Source organism: Lepisosteus platostomus, chromosome 9, assembly GCF_059453375.1.
Source record: "Lepisosteus platostomus isolate fLepPlt1 chromosome 9, fLepPlt1.hap1, whole genome shotgun sequence".
Lineage (NCBI taxonomy): Eukaryota > Metazoa > Chordata > Actinopteri > Semionotiformes > Lepisosteidae > Lepisosteus > Lepisosteus platostomus.
In genome coordinates, this window is record NC_142619.1 from 8,689,927 (window position 1) to 8,712,127 (window position 22,201).

Here is a 22,201-nt window from a genome sequence, read left to right on the forward strand (position 1 = left end):
TTGGATTTTCACTGCTACTACTCTTGAGAGGCTAGTGTGCATACAGAATGTTTTCCATACCCTGGCGCTCTGTGTCCATGAGCGAGTGGTCAAGGTGCAGACAGTATGAAACAAGCGTACTGGTTGCTGGGATACTGCGAGCGACAGGCTCAGTGATTCTAACTTCCAAGCTTGACTATGACCCTAGTGGGGGTCATAAAAGCTAGTAACGAGGTATTGGGTATTGAGTTAGACATGCCAGCGGGAGGCGGTGTAGCTTTGTAGACAGATCTCTGGGCATGGTTAACCCAAGATCTGGGCATCTTTAGATGTCTTCAGTTCAGCTATCGCTCCAAAAGGAGAATGGATGAAGAAATTAACTTGCAACAACTCAGAACACGAGACACCTTGAATCTAGTGTAATATCCTGGAAGGGGGCCGATGACAACACTAAACGCAGAGGAGATTACATGAAAAGGGGCAAAATTAGCTACAAATTACAACAGAAAATTTGCCCGCTGGACATGAATCAGCCAGGACCCAAACCATTTCACATGACATCACAATATATAGTACTGTATATAATCTCACTAGGCGATTTGAACTCTTAATGAGTTCTGAGTTCTGTTCCTGATTTCAACTGAGCACTGTCCCTGGACTGAGCATCAAATCTCTTTTCCTCCTTTCTCTGTAACTGTTGCTTAATTTGTTAATTGGGTACGCCCATGAGCCTATCTGAACCACAATGCTCTGCGTTTTCTGATAAACTTGATTTTCACCCATGTCACCCATTTTCACCCTTAGCTTTGAATTGAACTGCCTGTTCCTGGTGCCACAGCGTCAGTAGGGAGAGTGCAACAGTTCCCTTGAAAGAAGATGTCTGAAACCAGAACTCATTAAGAGTCACTATTTAAGAGTTTATCAATTAATTAACGAATTAACTAATTAATTGGTCAAGATCCCAGGCCAGCAGTGATCTGAGTCAGATTAAACTGGGATTCCCTGAGGAACACCTTATGTGCTTGAACATACAGTATATCCAGAAAATGAATAATAATAATACTGAAGTATGATAAAATGGATTTTGAAGTCCCATACAATGAGAAAGATGGATTAGCCAGTCTGGGGAATTAAATTCTGTCAAGAGAATTATAAGAGCAAAACAGCGTAATAACACTGATGTTACTGGAGCCTCCAATTATTCACCACTATCATTAAAATAATTATGACTAATTATGACTAAAAAATTCAAATCCTTTTAATTAACATCCTATTGAATTCTCAAATTTTCATAAGTGGAATTCCAATTGTATTTTTTAAAACAATTTTCCAATTCTCAATCCAAAATGTCAATCGCAGTTTTCCAATAAAAGGCCCTTTCCCCTAGTCCATTGATTAGTTTGGACTTTGATATTAAGAACAAATACATTTAAAATTTACTGTGTAAAGAAAAAAAACATCAAAGCAAGCCAGGAGTCTGTGCAGTGATTCTGGATTCAATTATTCGTGCACAAAGAAAGGTTTTATAAACACTTGGAGTCATTTACAAGAAATTTAGTTATCCAAACAGTAATAAATTGACACTTCCAAAACTGCCAAATCTTGGGATAGTGTTACAATTATTACTGCAAATAATTATTGGGAATTATTAGAAATTAAATGACATCCTTTTTTATCTGCAATTATCTAGTTATTTCCAATAATATGGCTAATAACTTTCTGGCATTTCAAGATTTGTAATTGGGAAAAGAAGCAAATGAATACACAAGAAAATGTATTTCCTCTTGTTTTGAGCAATTAAGTTCAAAACATTAATCAGGAGTTTATAGATACATCCGTTCACCCTTTTTCTAACTGCTTCATCCATCAGTGTCATGGGGGAGCTGAAGTCAGTTCCAGCAAACAACAGGCAAACAAACGTGGGACAGACACCCTAGACAGGACATCAATCTATCACAGGGCACACTCAGACACGAACACAGCCACGCTCACACTCATACCAGGGCTAATTTACCCAGCAGCCAATTAACCTACACACTTTGAACTGTGGGAGGAAACCAATGCAAAGATGAGGACAACATCTTTTGCAAACATTGCAAAACGAAGGTATTTTCTTTCCACTCAAGACACAGAGAAACTAATACATGCTTTTGTATACAGCAGATTAGATTACTGTAATGCTCTACTATCACACTTTCAACACCTTACAGCTCATTTAAAACGCGGCAGCTAGAATTGTTACCAGGATTAGAAAGTAAGACCACATAACACTTACAGTATATTTAGCTCTCTGCATTGGCTTCCTGTTAGGTTCAGGGCAGACTTCAAAATTATTTTACTTACTTATAAGGCTCTCAGAGGTCAGGCACCTATAGCTTCTCTATTTAATGGAGCTGATTAGGGTATACAATCCAAGTCGTCCACTTACATCACAAAACTCAGGTCTTCTTCTTATTCCACATATTAATAAAAAAAACTGGCGGTAAAGCCTTTAGCTACAGGGCTCCTAGTTTATGGAATAGTCTGCCAGCCTACGTACGGGATGCCAGGTCAATCTCAATCTCAGAAAATGACCAAACTATCATTTTCTCCTCCTCACATGTCCAGATGGTGACCAAGCTGGGCACCATCTGAGGTGGATGCTGCATCACTGCCATGGATCCAAGAGGGACATCGTGAATACAGCTAGCATTTAGGAGGATTTGCCGGTCTATAGAGATCTGCATGGAGTACTGGCACACAGAAGGACATGATGGAAGACCTAATACTCCACATTTAGTACTTTTTTAGAATTGTATAATCTTAGCGTGCCCAGAGGGGTTGGGCAGCCACTTGACCTTGGACACCTAGAGCTTTTTTTCTCCTTACAGAGGGGTTTTTGGTTCCTCTCCTCCGTTGCCTTCTGGCTTTTTCTCTTTCTGTATTGTAATGTCATGTATTGTCACACAGCTTTGTTAAGTGCCTTGGGGCAACCTTGTTGTGAAAGGTGCGATATAAAAATAAACTGAATTAAATTGAATTGAATTGAATTAATATATTCCTAATATTAAATGATATATGAATTATATAATTAGAAAACATTTTATTAACCAGCTTTGAAGAACACATAATAAATACCTCACAAACAAGAACAAGATGCACACATTTTACAAAGACAACATATTTTAACTTTGAAAGTACCAGCGTGAAATATGAAACCGATAACTTCTCCACACAAGTAGTCTACATGTCCAGCTAGAAAATGTGGCTTTTCTACTGTTTGCTAGTTACATGGATCTGACAACTTCAAAACCAAATAAAATACAAATGTATTATTACAGTAGTACCTCTGTTTTGAGATTGTTTATCCTTCTTTTCTGTGCTTCCTTTTCTCAGTACCCATATACTCCTTTTGGAGTACTATTTTACCAGTTGCAACTACCTGCAGAGTACAGGATTTTAATTTTAAACCATAACAACAGTATGCAAGTAAAAGGACACTTGTAATGTTTCATTTCATATTAGATGTAATGAAAGATTAGTTAAATTGATCATCGCACTTACTTCTTTCCAAAATTAAAAGAACAGCATTCAGTGCAGTAGCAGCAGCTGAAACTGCACTGTTGTCATCGACAGTAAAATAAACCACTACGCTTCCACCCAGAACTAATAATATTATAGTTGATAACAAACAAACTATAGCATCCTAGATCAGCACAACAGCAACAGACAGACCCACTGGAGGGAATTTGTGACACACATTTGAATGTACTGAAAAAAAAACATGTTGAGTTGCACTTTGTAGGGGCCACTTGGTGACCTCTAGGTCCTAGGCAGTTGTCCAGATTGCCTAAGCCAAGGGCCAGCCCTGGGAGTGATTGATGCAGTCTGTAAAGCATTAGGGACCACATCCATGGAAAGAGAACTGTTGATAATGTTGACATTTATAGGGCAGATGTCTGGTAGGCAAGCTTTCAGTAAAAATGTAGGAATGGGATCTAGGCAACAATAAGTTGTTTTACAGCTGTTAATAATTTGTATGAACAGTAAGCTAAATTTTGAAAAATCAGGTATGGAGTGTATATTTATAGTACAACTAGAGCTCAAATAGATGTCCAAATCAAATACAAGGCTAGGGCGTGATTCAGATAGAAGATTTGTAGCATCAGTCTTGGATTGAAAGATTTGCAAAAACAGAGGTCAGGGGTGGAAGAGAGAGTAAATCGTCAGGGGGGTTAATGTGCTGATTAATAACAGAGAAAAGGACTTAATGAGTCCAGAGCTGATTGAATCTGAGATAGAGAAAGATCATTATACGTTCATTATATGTCTAAGTGCGAATCACGTTTTTTTATGTAGGCTCTCCAGACACCTTCCAGCTAGTTTCAAAGAGCAAAGTTCAGGTATATACCATGGAGAGGAGCACTTAAAGGAAACTACATAAGTTTTAAGGAGACGGTATTTATCCAAAGTAGTAGTCAATGCACTGTTAAAATTACTGACTAGGTCAGCTGTTGATGACGACCAGACTTCAGCAAGGGGAGAACAAAGGATAGCATTCGAGAAATCATAGCAGTTCACAGATTTCAGATTTCTGTGTATTTACATTTCATAGAAGAAAGAGGGTTACAGACATCAATATAATCAGAATTGTGATCAGAATTTGCAGTTCAATATCATGGAGCACAGACCAGATCAAAGGTGTGACCACAGATGTTCAGGTAAAAACATGGGGCAGGACTTAGAAGACAGGTAAACAAGTAAAATCAACAATGGAGTGGAGACAAAGAGCTTAAGAGCAAAGTATTCAAAGGAGGTGACAGAATAAACAAATAGCTCCTTGAGAATTTTATCCGTCTTATAAATTAAAGCTAAACTACCCCTGCAATGGGTAGAGCAGGGTTTCACTAATGAAGTAAAACCTGCAGGAACAGTTTGATCAAATAAAACAAATTCATTAGGTTGTTGCCAGGTCTCAGTTAAGCACAGAATATCAAGACATCTATCAATAATAATATCAGATTTTCAGCTTTTTTAGAGACTAGGTGTTGAAAAGTACAAATCTAATGGCACATTGATATACTGGAACCATAAAAGGATTCCTCACATGATGTAGCAGTCTCAGGTATGGGTAACAACACACTAGTGTTTATTGTGCAATGCTGGTCCTCTTAGGTTGGTGCGTAATTTAGCCAGTAGTAATAACTAGATGCAATATACAATAATAATGGCTATTGTACAGCACTGATTTAATTTTTAGATACTCCGGCGTCCAGTGCCTATTTTAAGGCATGATTATAGCTTGTCCTAGTTTCCTTTGTTCTTCCTTATTCTAAACTGAACAGCTTCCAAGAGTCCACAAAATGACGTCAAAAACAGATACTCCTCTAACTAAAAATTCAGAGATTAATGACACGCAGGTTTGCCTTTGAAAAATAATACAAAGCAGGAGAAAGCAAGTTGTACAAATCAAATACTGTACAACTGAAGATTTTCTTAAATTCCCCATTACAGAAGTTATTGCATGAAACAACTTATAAAAATATAACCCAAGCAAATCTATTTAGGACTACAGTGGATGTGCTCATTGGGAGTTGTTGTGTGTGAATCACTGTGTAATTTAAACCAAAGGCACAGTACCAGGCTTCTGAATTAATGAGACCTCTGCTTTTATTGAAATCCCTAAAGTTATTGTTTTTCTAAGAAAGGAGCACAACCAGGGAAATTCTCCTAATTAGAGTGTAAATGGGCTAATTAGAAATGGGAAAGACAAGAGTATTTGTTTCTATGCATAAACCAGACAACCTTCCCATCTCCACCAGAAACATTTGGCATTTCCTGAACAGCATGCTGCCATTATATTGTTCTGATGTTATCTTCTTTTAATTCTATGACTTATTCAATATCCACCTCATCATGGGACAAGGTGTTCCTTGTCCCATGATAAGGTCCAACTGAGCATTATCACCTTAATGAAGCCTTATTTGATCTAACAATTGATTAGAATATTTCCAAGTTTTCAAATTTTTGGGATTTTATTTTATTCATGAAAGGCAAAAGCTGGAACCCAACAAACAGTTTAAATACATCCTATTATTAAGACAGCTATGGGCTCGATTGTGTAACTGAGAGCTTGGCTGGAATCAGACCAAGCAGGTGTGTAATTCGCCAAGACCAGGACTGGAACAAACTGTCTTAGAATACTGATAAACAATTCTCCAGGTGTGCAGTGGAAGCTTGTAATGAGGCTAGACCGTTCAGCCAGAAATGAATAAAAATTAAGTTTCTATTACCGGGAATTTCCCAGGATGAGACTCAGCTTTAAATATGTTACAAAAGGTCTTTCTGCTGTATTCTTTGGGTGAAATGCAAAGCTTTATAGTTTGTGCCCACGCCTTTGTAAATCACTATGGATGATGGTGTCTTATAAGATTTAATTGAAATATTGGGAAGACCATAAACACCTGAAATATGATCCGTAAAGAGTTTTAATCATCTGGTTTTCCCCAAATTATAAGAATATATCAGAAAGTATGCATAATAAAGTTAGTGTTCATAGTTATATTATGTTGAGCATCTAGGGTTGTTCAAATAAAACCTTTAGTTTTTCTAGGAAATCAAGTTTCTCCCTATTCAAAATAATACTATAAATGCATCTATACAGTATACTGGATCCTAAAATAGCCCTTAACATGGAATATTACTAGATTTTACAAGAAATATTGGAGACTGAAAGTAAACTTGTCTTTTATAACATATTCTTCCACAAAGGTTTCTGCAGACTTATACAATCCGCTGAAGGCTAATCATGTCTAGAAATACCCTAATGTTGAACACAACCTACTGTATAAAGCTGAAGGACACTTCAGCTGTGCTAGATGGGCTTAATGGCCTCCTCTCATCTGTAAACCTCTATACTGTATGTTCTTATGCTATTCTGAACTATGGAGTGCAGTGGGTGGCACTTCAATCATACTTTCACTTTGTGTGCTTGCTATGAGGGATTCATTGTTTTAACCCATCCATATCTTTGCAGAGGTGCTGTTATTTATGAGCCTGCATTTGCTACAACAAATGGGATGTAAGAGGTAGGAATAGTCTTCAGCAAACAAGACTATTATTAGAGAAGCTTTTGTTTATTTCTTTTACATATCTTTGCCAAGGTTAGGTCCTTCATGGAAGACTTGTTTTTGGCAAGATAGCTATTTAACGCTCCTGAAGTTCTTTGAGGTCTGTGATTTCTGTGATCATTTATTTCTAGAGCACAATAATGCCTGTATCCTGTGCAGTTCGCATTTTTTCTCTTATAATTTCCCCGACACTTAGATAATTTAGAGACCCTCTACCTTAATTCCTGATTTCTAGCATGTTCTGTCTTCCTCTATATACAGGTCAAGTAAAAGTATTTAATCTGTTGCAGTGTTGTGACTCTAGCCAATGCTTTAAAATAAAGGTTGATTGGTTGCTGGTTTCAGAGCACTTCTGAGTCTGTTTTGTCCTATTCCAGTAGAGCTCTGTATTGTATAATCAAGCTCTTAATGAATCCAAGTGTTCTTATTTACACACAATTGTGAAGCAGATTTCAGCTCTTAAACAGAAATAAAAAAAAACTCTCACATTTTACAAGAACCAATCTCAAACAAACACAGTCTCTTCAAAATTTCAACATTTTAGGAGGTGGAAACAATATAGTCAAATTAATTAAATTATTGACAACAAAAACAACAGTATTCCAGGATAAAGCTAGAAAATAGGCAGTGTTAAAACAAGCTATATAACTTTAAATATATTCAAACTATTAATATGACTCCACAGTGGAACTGGACTGATATAGTCTGAAAGTGCAGCATATGAAATTAATACCTCTAATTTAATGTACTGTAAAATGTCATACAATACATTTTCTCCAGCCAGCCAACTCAGGGTTGCAGGGGAGCCAGAGCTTACCCCGGTAAGCAACAGACACAAGACATATACACCAGTCCATCACAGACAAACACAGACATGCACACACTCACACCAGTGCCAATTTTCCCAGACGACAATTAACCTATCAGTATATCGTTAAACTATGAGAAAAACCAGAACACCCAGCGAAAACCCTCATGAACACAGGGGGAATATACTGTACAAACATCACACAGATAGCACCCCAGGTCCAGAATTAGCAATGCTAACAACTGCACCACCACGCCTTCCAATACAGATTATGTGTGTTCCTTAATGTTAAATTATAGCTTGGTGATGCCAAATGTGCCCAAATGAAGCTGTTTGGCACACTGGACAACTAAATCTCTGTGTTTAACATATAGTCCCGGTCAGCTAGAGGATGAGGTTTTAAGATCCTGTCCTTGAGCCACATGGAATTATCGTTTTCATTTCACCTCAATTTTAAATTATATAATTGTACACTGGACCAATTCAAAGGCTAATGAACCACAAGACAAGTACAGTATTTCAAGATTAACTTGATATCAAATGCTATTCAAACATTTTGCCATTAGACTTGGTAAAATAAGGGTTTAGAGACATCTGCTTTCTACCTCTGTGTAAATATAGTGCATAAAAGATTTATAGAAGAACAATATCTGGTCAGCAGGACAGTTAACCATAAACTATAAAAACACAGGGTGACTGCTGTCAGGTTACCTTGTTGGGGATTCAGTGTTAGCACTCTAGTGCACCTCTTTTAAAGAGCCTATGTAAACTGTTGTCTTAATACTCAACACATAATTGGTGAGTGAGGAGCTGTATCATGCTAAGCACGAAGCACACACACCACTTTAGTTCTCACTTGAGATTACAGCAATATGACTACCCCAATGCTAAATTGTGAAACTGTCCCTTTGTATTTTGTAAATTTAACTTCACAACCTTCTGCTTCACTAAGTTTGTGCTAAGGAGGAAGTTCCCTATTAGCAAGTTTAAAGTAGTGCCTTTAAACTTGCAGTACAGTATATCATATAACCATACACCTCTTTTCACAGCAGATGTCTCTATTAAACAACTTTGCTAATGCAGCTTCTGTTTGAACAACACTGGATAAAGGCAGAAATATCCTACTACTGTGGTTCTTTTTTCTATGAAGATTTCAGGATGATTTGAGGACAGGAAATTCAACTATGAATTATTGTTTGTTTGTTTTTTGGAAACAGGACGGCATGGTTGTACAGTAGTTTTGTTTAATATATTAAAATATAGAATACTTCATTAGCCAAAATAATTTTATATGATCAGGCAGATCAATGAGTTCATATTCCTAATATAGTTCTGAGACTCTAAACTTTGTTTCAGGGTATGGATTGAGAAATGTTTAATGGTTAATGCACTTAATGGAATATCACAGGAATTTGTATTAGAACGTATTCTTATTATTTTTGAATGACTTACATGGTAGGTACTGTATAGTATGAAGAATAGATGGTAACCTACTGTATGATGTGATGTCCAGTTGACTAAGAGTAGGACAAAGGTCACAAACAGGAGAAGGACATTCATTGCTAGTAGCTAATTTAGGGTGTTTCTTAAAGGAAGTCGGGCTATCAGATTGAACAACATAATTGGTCTTGTTCCAAGCTCTCAGAGCTTTTAGTGCAAGGAAGTGCCCTCAGTAACACATCCTTTTTCTTTCCAAGTGTCCTATAGTTTATTTTTTTACTATTGATCTTGAAGGGGTCAATTTGATGGACTTCCTAAAAACTTCTGAATATTTTAAATACTAGTTTCCTCTTTTCAAGGAGATTCAGTTCTCTTAACTGGTTAATAAGCTGATAGTTTGTAACAGTTCAAGTGCAGCAATGTTTTAAATTTGTTTGTAAAAGTACAGCCACAGTATGCAGTATTCAGGGTTGTAATAATACATTGCAGAATTGCACATTTTATAATTGTAATAACTTCATACAGTTGAAATTCTAAACTTTTAATTATCTTTACAGTCTGCTGGCCTTTGTTTAAATGTTTTCCATATTTTCTACTGGAGGAAAATGATGTATCAACATAAATACCTAAATCCTTTTCAGAACTCGCTTCTTTAAGCTCAGTCTTATATTTATAGTTTGTGTTTTTGCTACTCATATCATATTCTGAATCTACGTCTGATCTGTGTTTGCCTGCATCTGGACATTGATGAAGTCTCTGTGTCCCATTGTTGCTTTGAAATTGCTGCTCCTATTTTGATATCACCTGCAAATATTGTATATATATTATATATTATATTGTATATATCTATCCAGGATAAATATAAGAACAGATTCAATGACTGATTAAGGATTGAGTCCTTAATTTTCTATTTGATTTAAAATCTCCTTTAGAGTAGAAACTTTTCAAAGATACCTTGCACTACTAGTAAAAATGTAATATATTATACCTGTATACCTCTACACATTACTTATATGTTTGCAAGGCAGTTTATTTCTACATTAGCTCTGTCTACCTAAAAATGATTCACAGATTTCAAATCACTCTGAGATGAAAGTAAAACATCATTGTCAGATAAGAGCCTGCACAGTTGATTGCATTTACATCATTTGCTTTCACAGAGGATAAAAATAAGCTATGGGACACCTGTTCATGTTTAGCTCTTCTGAATATTAATTTTTCATACAAGCTCTAATAGGTGATCATTTAGGAAGGAGCAGTTTTGAATGTAAAACATTCAACATCTTTGGACTTGAAAAAAGTGAAAAAAATATGTTGCTTGAAAAAAACAGATCTACTGTATGTTAGTGACTATTTACTTAACTTTATAGTCATATAATATGTTTTAGGCATGAGTTTGTTTTACAATACAGCTGTACAACCACCAGTGTTGAAGCCCTACAGTAACTGCTGACTTGCTCAAACACACAGAATTCCTCTATGCAGCCCTTCACCTGAATTAGTGAAGGTATTCCAGGCAGCTGTATCAACACCTAAAACAACACTGCAACACTTGCTATTATTTTTTCTACTGAGTTATTAAAAATGATTAACTTATCTGTGTTCCGGATCTACATTGTAGTTTTATTATTTAATAGGCTTTTTTTGTTTATTGATCTTATCTTCAACTATTATTCCAATAAGAAGAAGTAAAAAATAAGAGATATTGAGGTCAGTTGTATCCTTGAGCTACAGAGCATACCAGCATTTCTGATTATTACCGACTTACAGAACACTGCTGCTGTTCTGTGCCCCGGGCCTATATTGTTCTTTAATTATCACCAGTACCCTTAATTATTTTGTATACTATTAGGATAAGAAGAGAAAGAAGAAGTAGGATAATTTCAAGAGGGATGATTCCAATGTAGCATTTCCAGGCAAATAAAATGCAGGCATCAGCTGTTCTTTCCGAAATGATGAGCATACTTTGAATCATTCAATCCTGGTAAACATTTTACCAAGTGAATTGAACTGGATCCATTCTCTTCATAACATTATTATTTCTAAGACTGGTCCCCACCTCCTGCCAAGGGGCCTCAAATGCATGGAAGATAACTTCAATTTAAGGAACAAAGGCAAGCACATAAAGTGAAATTAGTGAGTTGGGGCAGCACTTACGTTTCAGTCGGGATCCTGGGCTGTGCATTTGCCGAGTAACAGAGACAGCTGGAGCAGATAATCCAGAGAATGACCCGCAGCCTTGCCGTTCTTCTCAGTGTTGCACACCAGCCCCCACAGCACAACATCATTCCTGCAGTTCTGCTCGAGAAAGAAAGAAACGTATCTACGGATATGGCTTGCAAAGAAATCCTAAAAGGTCATGTGCAAAGAAGACAAGGTGTCCACCAAAAGAAAAAGAATCCTGGTAGGTAGTCTGTGGTCTGACATGTTGGCCCAGACTTCTTAGGCTCCTGCGTCTTCCTGAGGTCTTCCTGAGGCTGGGTCAGAGGATCTTGCTGACTGACGCAGTTGAAGGCCGCGCATTCTGCCCACCACTGCCTCTCTGCCTCGGTGCTCCCTCTTCCTTCCTCTCTTCGATCTCATCCTCTTGCCTCTCCTACAACTTTCCCCGTTGCTGTTCCCCGAGGGAGACGTCCAGCGAGAGAGAAGGCACAATCATTCCTCTCCAAAACTGGGAATGCATCCACATGTACTTTATGAACCCCCCCCCAACCCCCCCGACGTCTTTTTATGAATCCAACGTGGAAAAATGCTAAGCCAAAGATACCACCACCTTGCTTTCTAGAGCCCAGTTTGCCCCTAAAGACAGGACCCTTTCAATCAGTTTCCTAAACTAGAGAGTCGGAAAGAAAATGGACAGCTGCTCCAGTCGCAGACCACAGAAGCAGCCCAGAGCCCTTTGGCTTCAGTACTGCAGGAGGGAGGGCTGACTGGTCTGCCACACAGTGTACAGAATAATCCGGCTGGATTAAATCTCCTCCCAACAGCAGGTTTCTAGAGGTGGTGGTGGAAGAGGGCAGCGGGAATAGTGTGGGGGGGGTTGAGGGGTTGGGTTAGGGGATGTGTCAAAGAGGATTATTGTGATTTCTGAAGACAGGTCTGTGCCTATCCAATCAGAGGTTAGGGGGGAAAAAGAAGACCAGAAGCTTATTTCACACAGGGACTGAGACATCTAGTGGACCTGATAGTGATTTTCTACCATCCTATACAAAGCACATACTGTACTCCCTCAGAGTCAGTGTCAATTCAGCTACAGAATAAATTAGCTCCAGTGTTAGACATCTTGGAAACCAACACAATGCAGAAAGGACACCACTGGTTTTGTGATTTATTTATACGATTACTTGATTTAGACCACTATGAAGAGGGACAAACTGTCTTACTGTGAATTTCAGATTTTTACCTTCTGGTGTAGGGCTCTAAAATAGCCTGAACCAGATTTCAATCTGTATAAAAAATGTTGTTCACTCTTTGCTTTTTAAGTCTCAATGTTATTTTTAATCACTCCACGCCTCTTGAGGATTATGTTGTTATCTTTCTGTGGACTGAACATGCGCTTGATAAGATGTTGTCTGTACAGTTGTCACAACACCACATTTATGGCTTACTTTGCACTGGTTGTCATGGTTTTATTCCCATTTTATTGCACTGAGTTGGCTGGGGGCTTCATTAGTCCTAGGATCATCAAGTACAGTATTTATTGCAAAATAATTTATTTGCAGTTGATTAGTAGAAACATATTTTGTCTCATGTTATTGTTTTCAAAATAAATCAAAATTATAGCTGATCTGTAATAAGACATATTATATCTCATTATATCAAAATAAGTATCTTTGCAAATGTCACAAAAGCATGTTTTTAACCAAACGTGCTAGATGCAAAAAATTGTTTGTATACTACAGGTTAACAGTTCTCTGGCTTTATTTATGTTATACGGAACATAAAATTCAATCCTTCGTGTGCATGCCATGGAATGATTTCATTCATTGCTTCCACTGACCAATTAATCATTCATTGTTTTGCATTAACATGTACTACTTGGGTTCTCTCACAGTTAAAGCAATACCTGCCTTTGTCATGTGAAAGCCCAATACCAAAATCTGGCTGTTTTGGTGGTGAAAAATGTCTCATGACAATGACAATTCTATTACTTCTTCATGTTCCACTTACACCACTTTGGATTTAGAAGGATACATTTAATCTAGATTAGTTAAGATTACCGTTATTTGATTGTTCATAAAATAAAACAAAAATAATTTAAAAAAAGGAGTTACGTCAAGAATTTCCAGAGTGCTGTATTAGAAAACAGTGGATATCTGTTAAAATGAGACCTTCACTTCTTTTAGTAAATTGTAACCTTTCTGCTTCTTCCAAATGGCTAAAAGTGAGCACTAATGGTCTCAAGATAAGTTATAAAGTCTCCAATTGAAATGCTGTCCAATAATGATATTACAAGTTCAGCATTTTGGATATTTGTAAAGACTAATATTATTTTAAGATTCTTTCATTCTAATATACATATATCTTAAAAATAAAAATACTACAGGTTGAATCACATTTCAAAACACAATTATGCAGCTTGTAATGATTGTCTCTTAACACTATCTGTGCCTCACTGTGTTAATTTTTTGTTTTGTAAAGAGAAGTACTCTTCCAATTTTTTGTTTTATATTTTGTAAGCCAAATCTCTGAGAGGCTGGTCCTTTTTCTATGTTTATGCTTTTTCTTCACATATGATATTTTTATCAAACATAAACTAGCTCCCAGTTGGCACAGTCATTATTATTGTTACCTTGCAGTGGTAGGGTCCTGGGTTCAATTCCAGACCTGGGGTGCTATCTGTGTGGAGTTTGTATGTTCTCCCTGTGTTTGTGTGGGTTGCCTCTGGGTGCTCTAGTTTCCTCCCACAGTCCAAAAAACATACTAGCAGGTTAATTGGCTTCGGGGGAGAATTAGCCCTAGTGTGAGTGTGTGTCTGTGTTTGTGTCTTTCTGCCCTGTGATGGACTGGCATCCCATCCAGGGTGTACCCTGCCTTGTGATTAGAAAATGGACAAAATATACTGTGTGGCATTCTTCAATTAAATAGAAATACAGTATGGTTTATTTCATATGATGTACTTTCAGATGATATCAATTCAGTCCCACTGATGATTCATATTAACAATTCGCAGGTATTTAATTTTACAGCCCAGGCTGTTTAAACACTGTTATTTTAGAGCCTGATTTTCTACCTTGATCCTGGAGTACGTGCTTTCAAAGATAAACCAGCTCCAAGTGTATGTGCTGACTGAACACATTGACTTAATTAAAAAAAAAACTACTTGGCCATTTAAGTAAGCTCCATGAGCTTTTAGCTGCACTGAAATGCAATTTCCACATTCCAAAAGGGGGAACTCAGGCTGAAACCAGGGGGATCTAAAGGACTCACAAGTACCTATTGTGCTAACATGATGAATTTCTTCATATAAGCTTAGGCAGATTCTATTTTCTAAAATAAATGCATTCACTTTGAAAATCAGTTCGATAATCACCTTATCAGAAAATATTTCAGTGTCTGGAGCTAATACACCTGCTCACTTAAGGAAAAGACATTATATTCTATATTTATAAGTTGTAGAATGTTGAAACACCATATCTCTCTATCCCAGGTTCCAAGATGTTTGACCCTGTAAGTATGATGATCTATTGCTTTAATAAAATGTGGTTGTAGTAATATCCCAGTTCAAAGACTGTTACAACCTCGCCTTGAGAAACTCAGATTTCTGCCTATGAACTCCAAATGCTGTGCTTGATGTTGCTTAAGATTCCTTCCCTACTGACCCAGTTATTAAATGTGGATCAAACCTGATTACTGCAGATGGGAGGCCCATGTCTCTCACTGACATTCCTATATCACAGTGAGTCAGGACAGGGAAAATCCACGCAACTCCAGTTAGCAAAATAGAAATAACACTGACAACAAGAAATTGAAGGGAACTTTGGTTTTTGAAAGTTAGAAAACCAAAAGAAAACTATTCATACAATGACTCTTCTTTACTCCCTAAACTAAAAAAAAAAAGTAAAACATTTGGGAAAGATTTCAACCTTTATTGACTAAGGAATGTCTTTGAGATTTCATACAGATTAAATAACCGATGGCATAATTAAAATGTTATTGTTTTATCAGTTATCATTTTGAGTAAGTTACAAAAAATAGATCATATACGATACATATACCACATTGTAGTGTTTACAAATTAAAAATGAAAAATTGTAAGTGCAGTGTAGTTATACAGTATGTAAAGGAACAAGTGAAGGTTTATTCCATGCTGAAAAGAGGAAAAAAACACAGGCTGTGGAACCTTCTTCAGGTTATATGTAAGCATAATTACACTATAAGCAATTATAAGCATTAATGCAGTTATATGTAAATACATATAGTACATTCAGGTATATTCATGCACTGTATATCCATCTGTCCATTCATTTTCTAACTGCTACATCGAATTCAGGGTTCAAGGGAGTCAGAACATATAGGCAGTATTTATTTGTATTTGTAAGATGTAGATGTATATACAGTATTCCTGTTATTTCAAAATTATCATTGGAATTGTGGTTTTTATAGGTTGGGATTTCTAACATATTCATGTATAAGCTAGAAACATTTCTTCATAAGGGGATTTAAAAGATGTAGAGATTTGAAAGATTTATTTAAAATGTAAAAAGAAAACTTTCCTTGGAAAGATCATTTAAACTGACTTCATGCAAAGCATGCAATTGCTAAAATATTAATGTTCTGACACAATCTGTTGTATTATCATATTAATAAGCTCAATACTGTTTTATAAGGGTGCATAGTCAAAAAAGCTTTCATGTCTTGAAGTATACTTCCTACAGTATGTTTGGATCTACATTAAACGAAACTTACCTTTCTTTTCAAGTTTCAGACTTGCAAAAGTGTCCGTGTTGAAAACAGAACTCCTCAGTCTGTCCCAGGATATCACATTGCCACCTCCCTCCATGGATGGATTTAGAGTGTTACAGAACTGTTAGTTATTTTTAATGCAGGGAGACACACTCTTTGGAGTCCCCCCTGAACAAAAATCGCTGGGGTGCTCAGACCCCAGCTCCTATCGTCTAAGTTCCAGCTCAACTCCCCTCCCCTTCACCCTCATTGTGATCGATTGGCACAGAGAGGAAGGTAATACCTCACTTTCACACCATCAGCTAAACTCAACCAAGCAGAACCCCCAGAAACTTAACACTGCACAGTAAATCCCTCGGGGGCTCATTAATTACAAAGATTTACAAAAAAGCGTGGTCGGCGCAAGACAGGATCTGAGGCAATCAGGACATGAAACAGAGAAGAAAATAAACGTAAGCATGGTGACAAGAGAAAGAGTGCTGCCGTGATCCACTTTACAATCCTGGAGACAGACTGAGCATCATCTGTCCTGAAGACAACAGCACTTTAAAATTCAAAGAAATGATTTGGAACTAAATTTTCCCAATAATAACAACCCAAGGGTTAGATACATACTGCAAGAAGCCCCTTAGCTACACAGCTGAATCAATTATTTTACCCATAAAATGCTGACATCAAATGAAGAAATAACCAAAACCTCCTTTCCCTCCAATATTCCCTTAGATATAAATATTATATAATGAATTGTGTCAAACATAATCGACTTGGGTAACAGTACGTTTAGTAAAGTCAAATTAATTTAATACAAATAATGTTTTTTATTATTAAATATATCATTATATGAAATTAATAAGCAAAAATAAAAGGCAGTGGAAATAACACTACACTAAAACAATTTAGTTGACATAGACTGGAAAGGGCCCACTTTTTGCTTTAAAACTACACGAGTTGATAAGATCTACATAATTAACATTTAACACAAACTTTGCAACTGATAGATATTGCCAAACAAATTGCATTAAAAGTATAGATTTTTTCAGCGCCTCAGTGCTCATTTACTGTAACACGATTTTAATTACAAAAGTAATCCATATCGCTCCAGGTACAAATTGTAGATGATTTGCATGCACAGTGCTGTACTGTATGTACAGTACGCTTTGTTTCCTTCTGCACAATTCAAAGATCAAAGCGGAATAATTTGTTTTTACACTACACTCTATGGATGCTCCTAACATTTACTTGGGATGGTGCCCAAGTAAGATGCAGCATATCTTAAAAATCTCCTTTCAACTGGTTTTCCTGTAACCTTAATGGACTACCGACAGTACTTGTAACTACTGTATTTAAATATCAATTCTTTCAGGGACTTAATGGACTGCAGACCTAAGCTTAAGTTAAAATTTAATTTGAATTCCTTACATTTACTGCATATAGAGCTTTTCATCCCAAAGAATCTTAAAGCTATAAACTGTATACACAGGAGACATACATTGAATGCCACTGACGAACAGCACCTGCCTGTACTGCTCATCACATGGAGAAGTGTAATTGAACACAGCTGGAAATTTTAAGGAGGTCAGACTCTGAAAGTCCAAAGTGGAATTTAGATTTGGAATTTAGAATTTGTGAGCACTCCTAATCATTCGAATAGCATGTGTCTTTAATGGCCACATACTTCATTTGGGCACAAGTTTAAGAGACAGAAAGACGACCAAGATAAAGGGATTTGCTTGGCAGAACAGCAGGGAGGGCCGGTGACTACTGTACATATGACATGGACCCTTGTAGATCTTGTTCAGTTCAACAGGAACAGACAACATGAAGAACTGCTGACAAGCACGAGAGAATAATGTGTTTCAGAAGTAAAATCTTAAGTGTATCATCACAGGGATCAATAATCTGTGTGATAGGAACTAAAACACAGGAAATAAACACTTGGTCACTCTCTACTTCTATGTTCCACTTTACAAGAAAATACAAGATTCAAATTGCCTGGCACTGTGATCTGTGATACATGGACAAATTTTCAATCTACAGGCTCTTGTACAAATAATGCAGAGCAGACAGAACACTTGTACGTTTAATATTATTTTAGCTTTCTTTTCACTTTCTTTATGAACAAGCTTATAACATTTCAACATCTAATGTCAATCCATATAACTGCGTGCTTCTTACCATTGTCTCAAAGTTGATCAAACTGCTATGTACGTACTGTAAGTAGTGTGTCTTATTGCCCTGCTATTGGGCACTATTAAAAATCTGCTAAATTTATCAATGTATATTTATTGGGCTATAAATAAACAAACAATATATACAAGACGTAGAGTCAGAAAGTGTTTTGACATCTGAGTTTAGGAATATAAAAAAATTCAAAGTAATTTAGGAAAGGAATTATATATTGGCTAATTCAGCAGGTGTCAATTAAAGTTGAAACACTGGGATAACAGAACTAATTTGTACTGCTACAAAAATGATACTAAAGTACTGAACCATACTGCCTATTTTTTTATTTTTACATGAACAGTGATTTCCTGCATTTCTGTAATCAACAGAATTTATTTCATGCTACTTCGAAACGCAAGCCCAGTTTTGACAAATACTCTATATAATGGATTTCTGCTTGAAATAAAAACTTAGGCGGGCAGCTCATTTGTCAGGGAGTATCAATATATTTCAGTTATCATACTGACTGAGAACTATTTTTCAGTATTGGAAAGGCAGTGATTAATTAACTACCGTTCATGTCCCAAGATGTTTACAAAATGTTAACAAAACAAGCACGGCTGAACTATATAACAAGAAATCTTAAAAGAAAAATCTATAATACTGTAGGTACAATATGGTAATATATGCAAAGTTTAATTAATAAAACTAATGGCGATGAGAAGAGTGGTATAGTGGCACAATGCTACCTTGCAGTGCTGGGGGCCTTGGGTTCAACTCCTGGGATGCTTTCTGTGTGTATTTCCTTTGGGTTCTCTAGTTTCCTCCCACAGTCCAAAGACACCCAAGTATCCTCAGTGGTAGGTTAAGTGGCTTCTGAGAAAACTGGCCCTAGAGTGAATATGTGTTTGTGTCTGTGTGTGAACGCCAATGGACTTATATCCTGCCCAGGGTGTGCCCCTTGCTTGCCAGAATAGGCTCAGGCTTCCCCACAGCCCTGTATTGGATAAACTGGTTAGAAGGTAACTAGAAGTGTGATTGTATGAAGTGTGAAGAATAGAAGTGTGAAGTGTGATAAAACACATCTAAACTAATCCACAACTTTCAGCTTTTCAATAAAAAATGAAGCTGTGCAAACTGATATTATGTTATCAAGTATGATGTGACGCAGGGGTGACCAGCCTTGATTCTTGTGAGCTGAAATGTCTACAAGGTTTGGTTCCAGGTGCATTTTATTTAGTATTATTTCTAACTAAAAAAAAAAAGCAATAGAAAAAAACACCATTGGTGTCTGATAACCAAGCGCAATTACATTTCAGCTAATACACCTGTGTGAGGGAAATTCTCAAACTAAGGATTTGGCAATGGGTTGATAGCAAATACAAATTCCAGAACTTTCCATGACCTGAAAGAAAACTGAAAAATAGAAAATATAAAACCATTTTTCAAATAGAACAACAAAATCATTCATACACCTGAAGAAATAGTATCAATAAACATGAAATAAAGATTGGGATCGTTTCTAGCCTAAAAATGTCTAAGAATTTTAACGAATAATCTTCATAGTACTGCACAGAGAAAAGACCTATTTGTCATAACTAATTTGAAGTCCAGAACACAAGAGGGTTTATTCCTACCACTGTATTTAGTATTTTGTCAATCGTGCTTGGGTAAGGTTACACTGACTAGATACCTCCTGTTGTGTGCTGAGCTTTGCACTTCAGTGGTGGAATTTACGACGATCCCTCCACATACAGCTACGCTAAGTCCATCAGATCTTTGGTTTCTGTCTGTGAACTGCCTTCTTGAGTTTGAACTACAAGTGTTCAACTGGACTGAGGTCTGGAAATTAAAAGATGTTCAGTGAAAAAATGCTTTGGACATGTCATGTTGGAATGTCTATTTTGGGCTAAGCTTCAGCTTTTTGGAAGAAAGAACCCAGTGTCTTCCCAAAATGTCCTATGAAGGTGGTGTATGCGTTGGAGTTTATGAGTACGGTTGACAAGGGCTCCTGGACCTGTAGATGCAAAACAGCCCCAAAACATTAGGGGCCCCCCGGAATATTTAATGATTTCTTAACACGAGCCTGTTTCAATTGTCATTCAAATGATGTTTAGCAAATCATAGTCACCACTTTACCTTGCAACCACACTATTGCTGTTGACTGTCTAGCAGTAGTTTCTGACACTTTGGCTCCTGGGGATACTAGGCTGTTTTGAAGATCAGCTACTGCATTTGGAATAACGGTTGCCTCCCAAACCATTTTTCACCACCCACAGTAGCAAAATACACTGGCACCCTCTTCCTGGCTGGGTGGCCAGTACGATAGCCTTAAATGCCTTAATAATGGACACTGCAATGTAAAGTGATGGATTCAGCTTTTGGTTTATTCTTAATCCAGCAATTTGTGGACGTTAATGACCATTTGCCTGCAGTCTTTGCAGTGCTCACCGACCTTGATGATAGAGCATACTACAACTGAATATTACTTCCTTTTATTCCCAAGGAAACAGAGCCCTCTATGTTGTTTCTGCGTTTCCACTGAAGGTACTGCAGATAGTTTAATTTGTTTATTAGTCATTTAGTGAATAAGTGAGGTGTGAATAAATGTGACCATCTTGATTTTCTGGAATTCGATTTGATAAATATGACTTTGCACTGTGCAATGCAGTTTATTATTATTTGAATGTTTTAAGTGAGACATTATCCAATGCATAACCCATTCTGCTGTATGATGTTTTTGTTCCTATTGCATTGGGGGTGTGAATAAAAAGGAAGCAGAGCAAGAGGTAGAAATGTGCTAATACAAGTAATTACAAGCAATGATCTAGCTCATTTTGGAAACAAATATTTCCATGCAGAACTTGCATAAAGTGATCCATCAAATCAGTCTCCTCCCGAAGCGCTATGCACTGCCTACAGAAATTCTACTTTTACAATTTTTACCTTTTGTTTCCATACAGCCTGGAATTTAAATGCATTAAAAATGCTTTTATTTGCAGATCCTACCCCACAACATCCAAATGAAAAAGACACTTAGAAAATGAATTAAAATAAAAACCATGACAGCTTGGTTGGATATGTGTTCATCCCCTATCTAATACCAATCCTATCTAATATAGGATTAATAATAACCAATTAATGGGCCTCCACCTGTGTTAAAAGCAAAGACTATATAAGCGCCAAGAACCAATTTTTAGACAAAGATGCGGGAAGGCACAGATCAGGGTATGGGTATAAAAATCATCAAGACAATTATTAAGAAGTGGAAGGTGTGTGGCACCACCAAGACCATCTCTAGATCAGGCTATCTGATCAGGCTGCCAGTTGTAAGACTGGCAAAATATTTTGCAGTCTTACAACACTAAAAAAACAACTTTTTGGTCTAACTGCAAGTACAGTATTACATTTGGCACAAACCTAACATGACACATGATCCAAAGAACACCATCTCTACTGTCAAGAATGATAGTGGCAGCAACATGTTACTGGGATGTTTTTTTGATGGGCAGGGACACTGGGGACCTTTCAGGATAGAAGGGAAAATGAATGGAGAACAGCACAGAAAAGTCCTTAAAAAGGAAAATCTGCTGTCTTCTGCAAGAAAGCTGAAACTGGGACAGAAGTTCACCTTTCAGCATGACAATGACCCAAGGCTCACAGCCAAACCTGCACTGGTGAGTGGCTAAGTAACTAAAAGTTAAACGTCCTTGAGTGGCCCAATCAGAGTCCTGACCTAAATCCAGTGGAAAATCTGTGGCAGTACTTATACTTCTGAAGGAACTTGAATGAGCTT

The 22,201-nt window shown here is 37.0% G+C and overlaps 1 protein-coding gene across 7 annotated transcripts in view; it reads right to left on the reverse strand.

Annotated features, from left to right (window-relative positions):
- The window catches only part of LOC148654510 (voltage-dependent calcium channel subunit alpha-2/delta-4-like), a 201,842-nt gene extending 189,570 nt beyond the window's left edge, over positions 1-12,272 (reverse strand). For all 7 annotated transcript variants that reach the window (XM_088646809.1, XM_088646805.1, XM_088646808.1 and 4 more), the window contains exon 1: positions 11,494-12,272. In XM_088646809.1, coding sequence (XP_088502935.1) covers positions 11,494-11,624 — 131 coding nt within the window. In that variant the 5' untranslated portion in view covers positions 11,625-12,272. The remainder of the gene's footprint in view (positions 1-11,493) is intronic.
- Between the last annotated feature and the right edge of the window lie 9,929 nt (positions 12,273-22,201).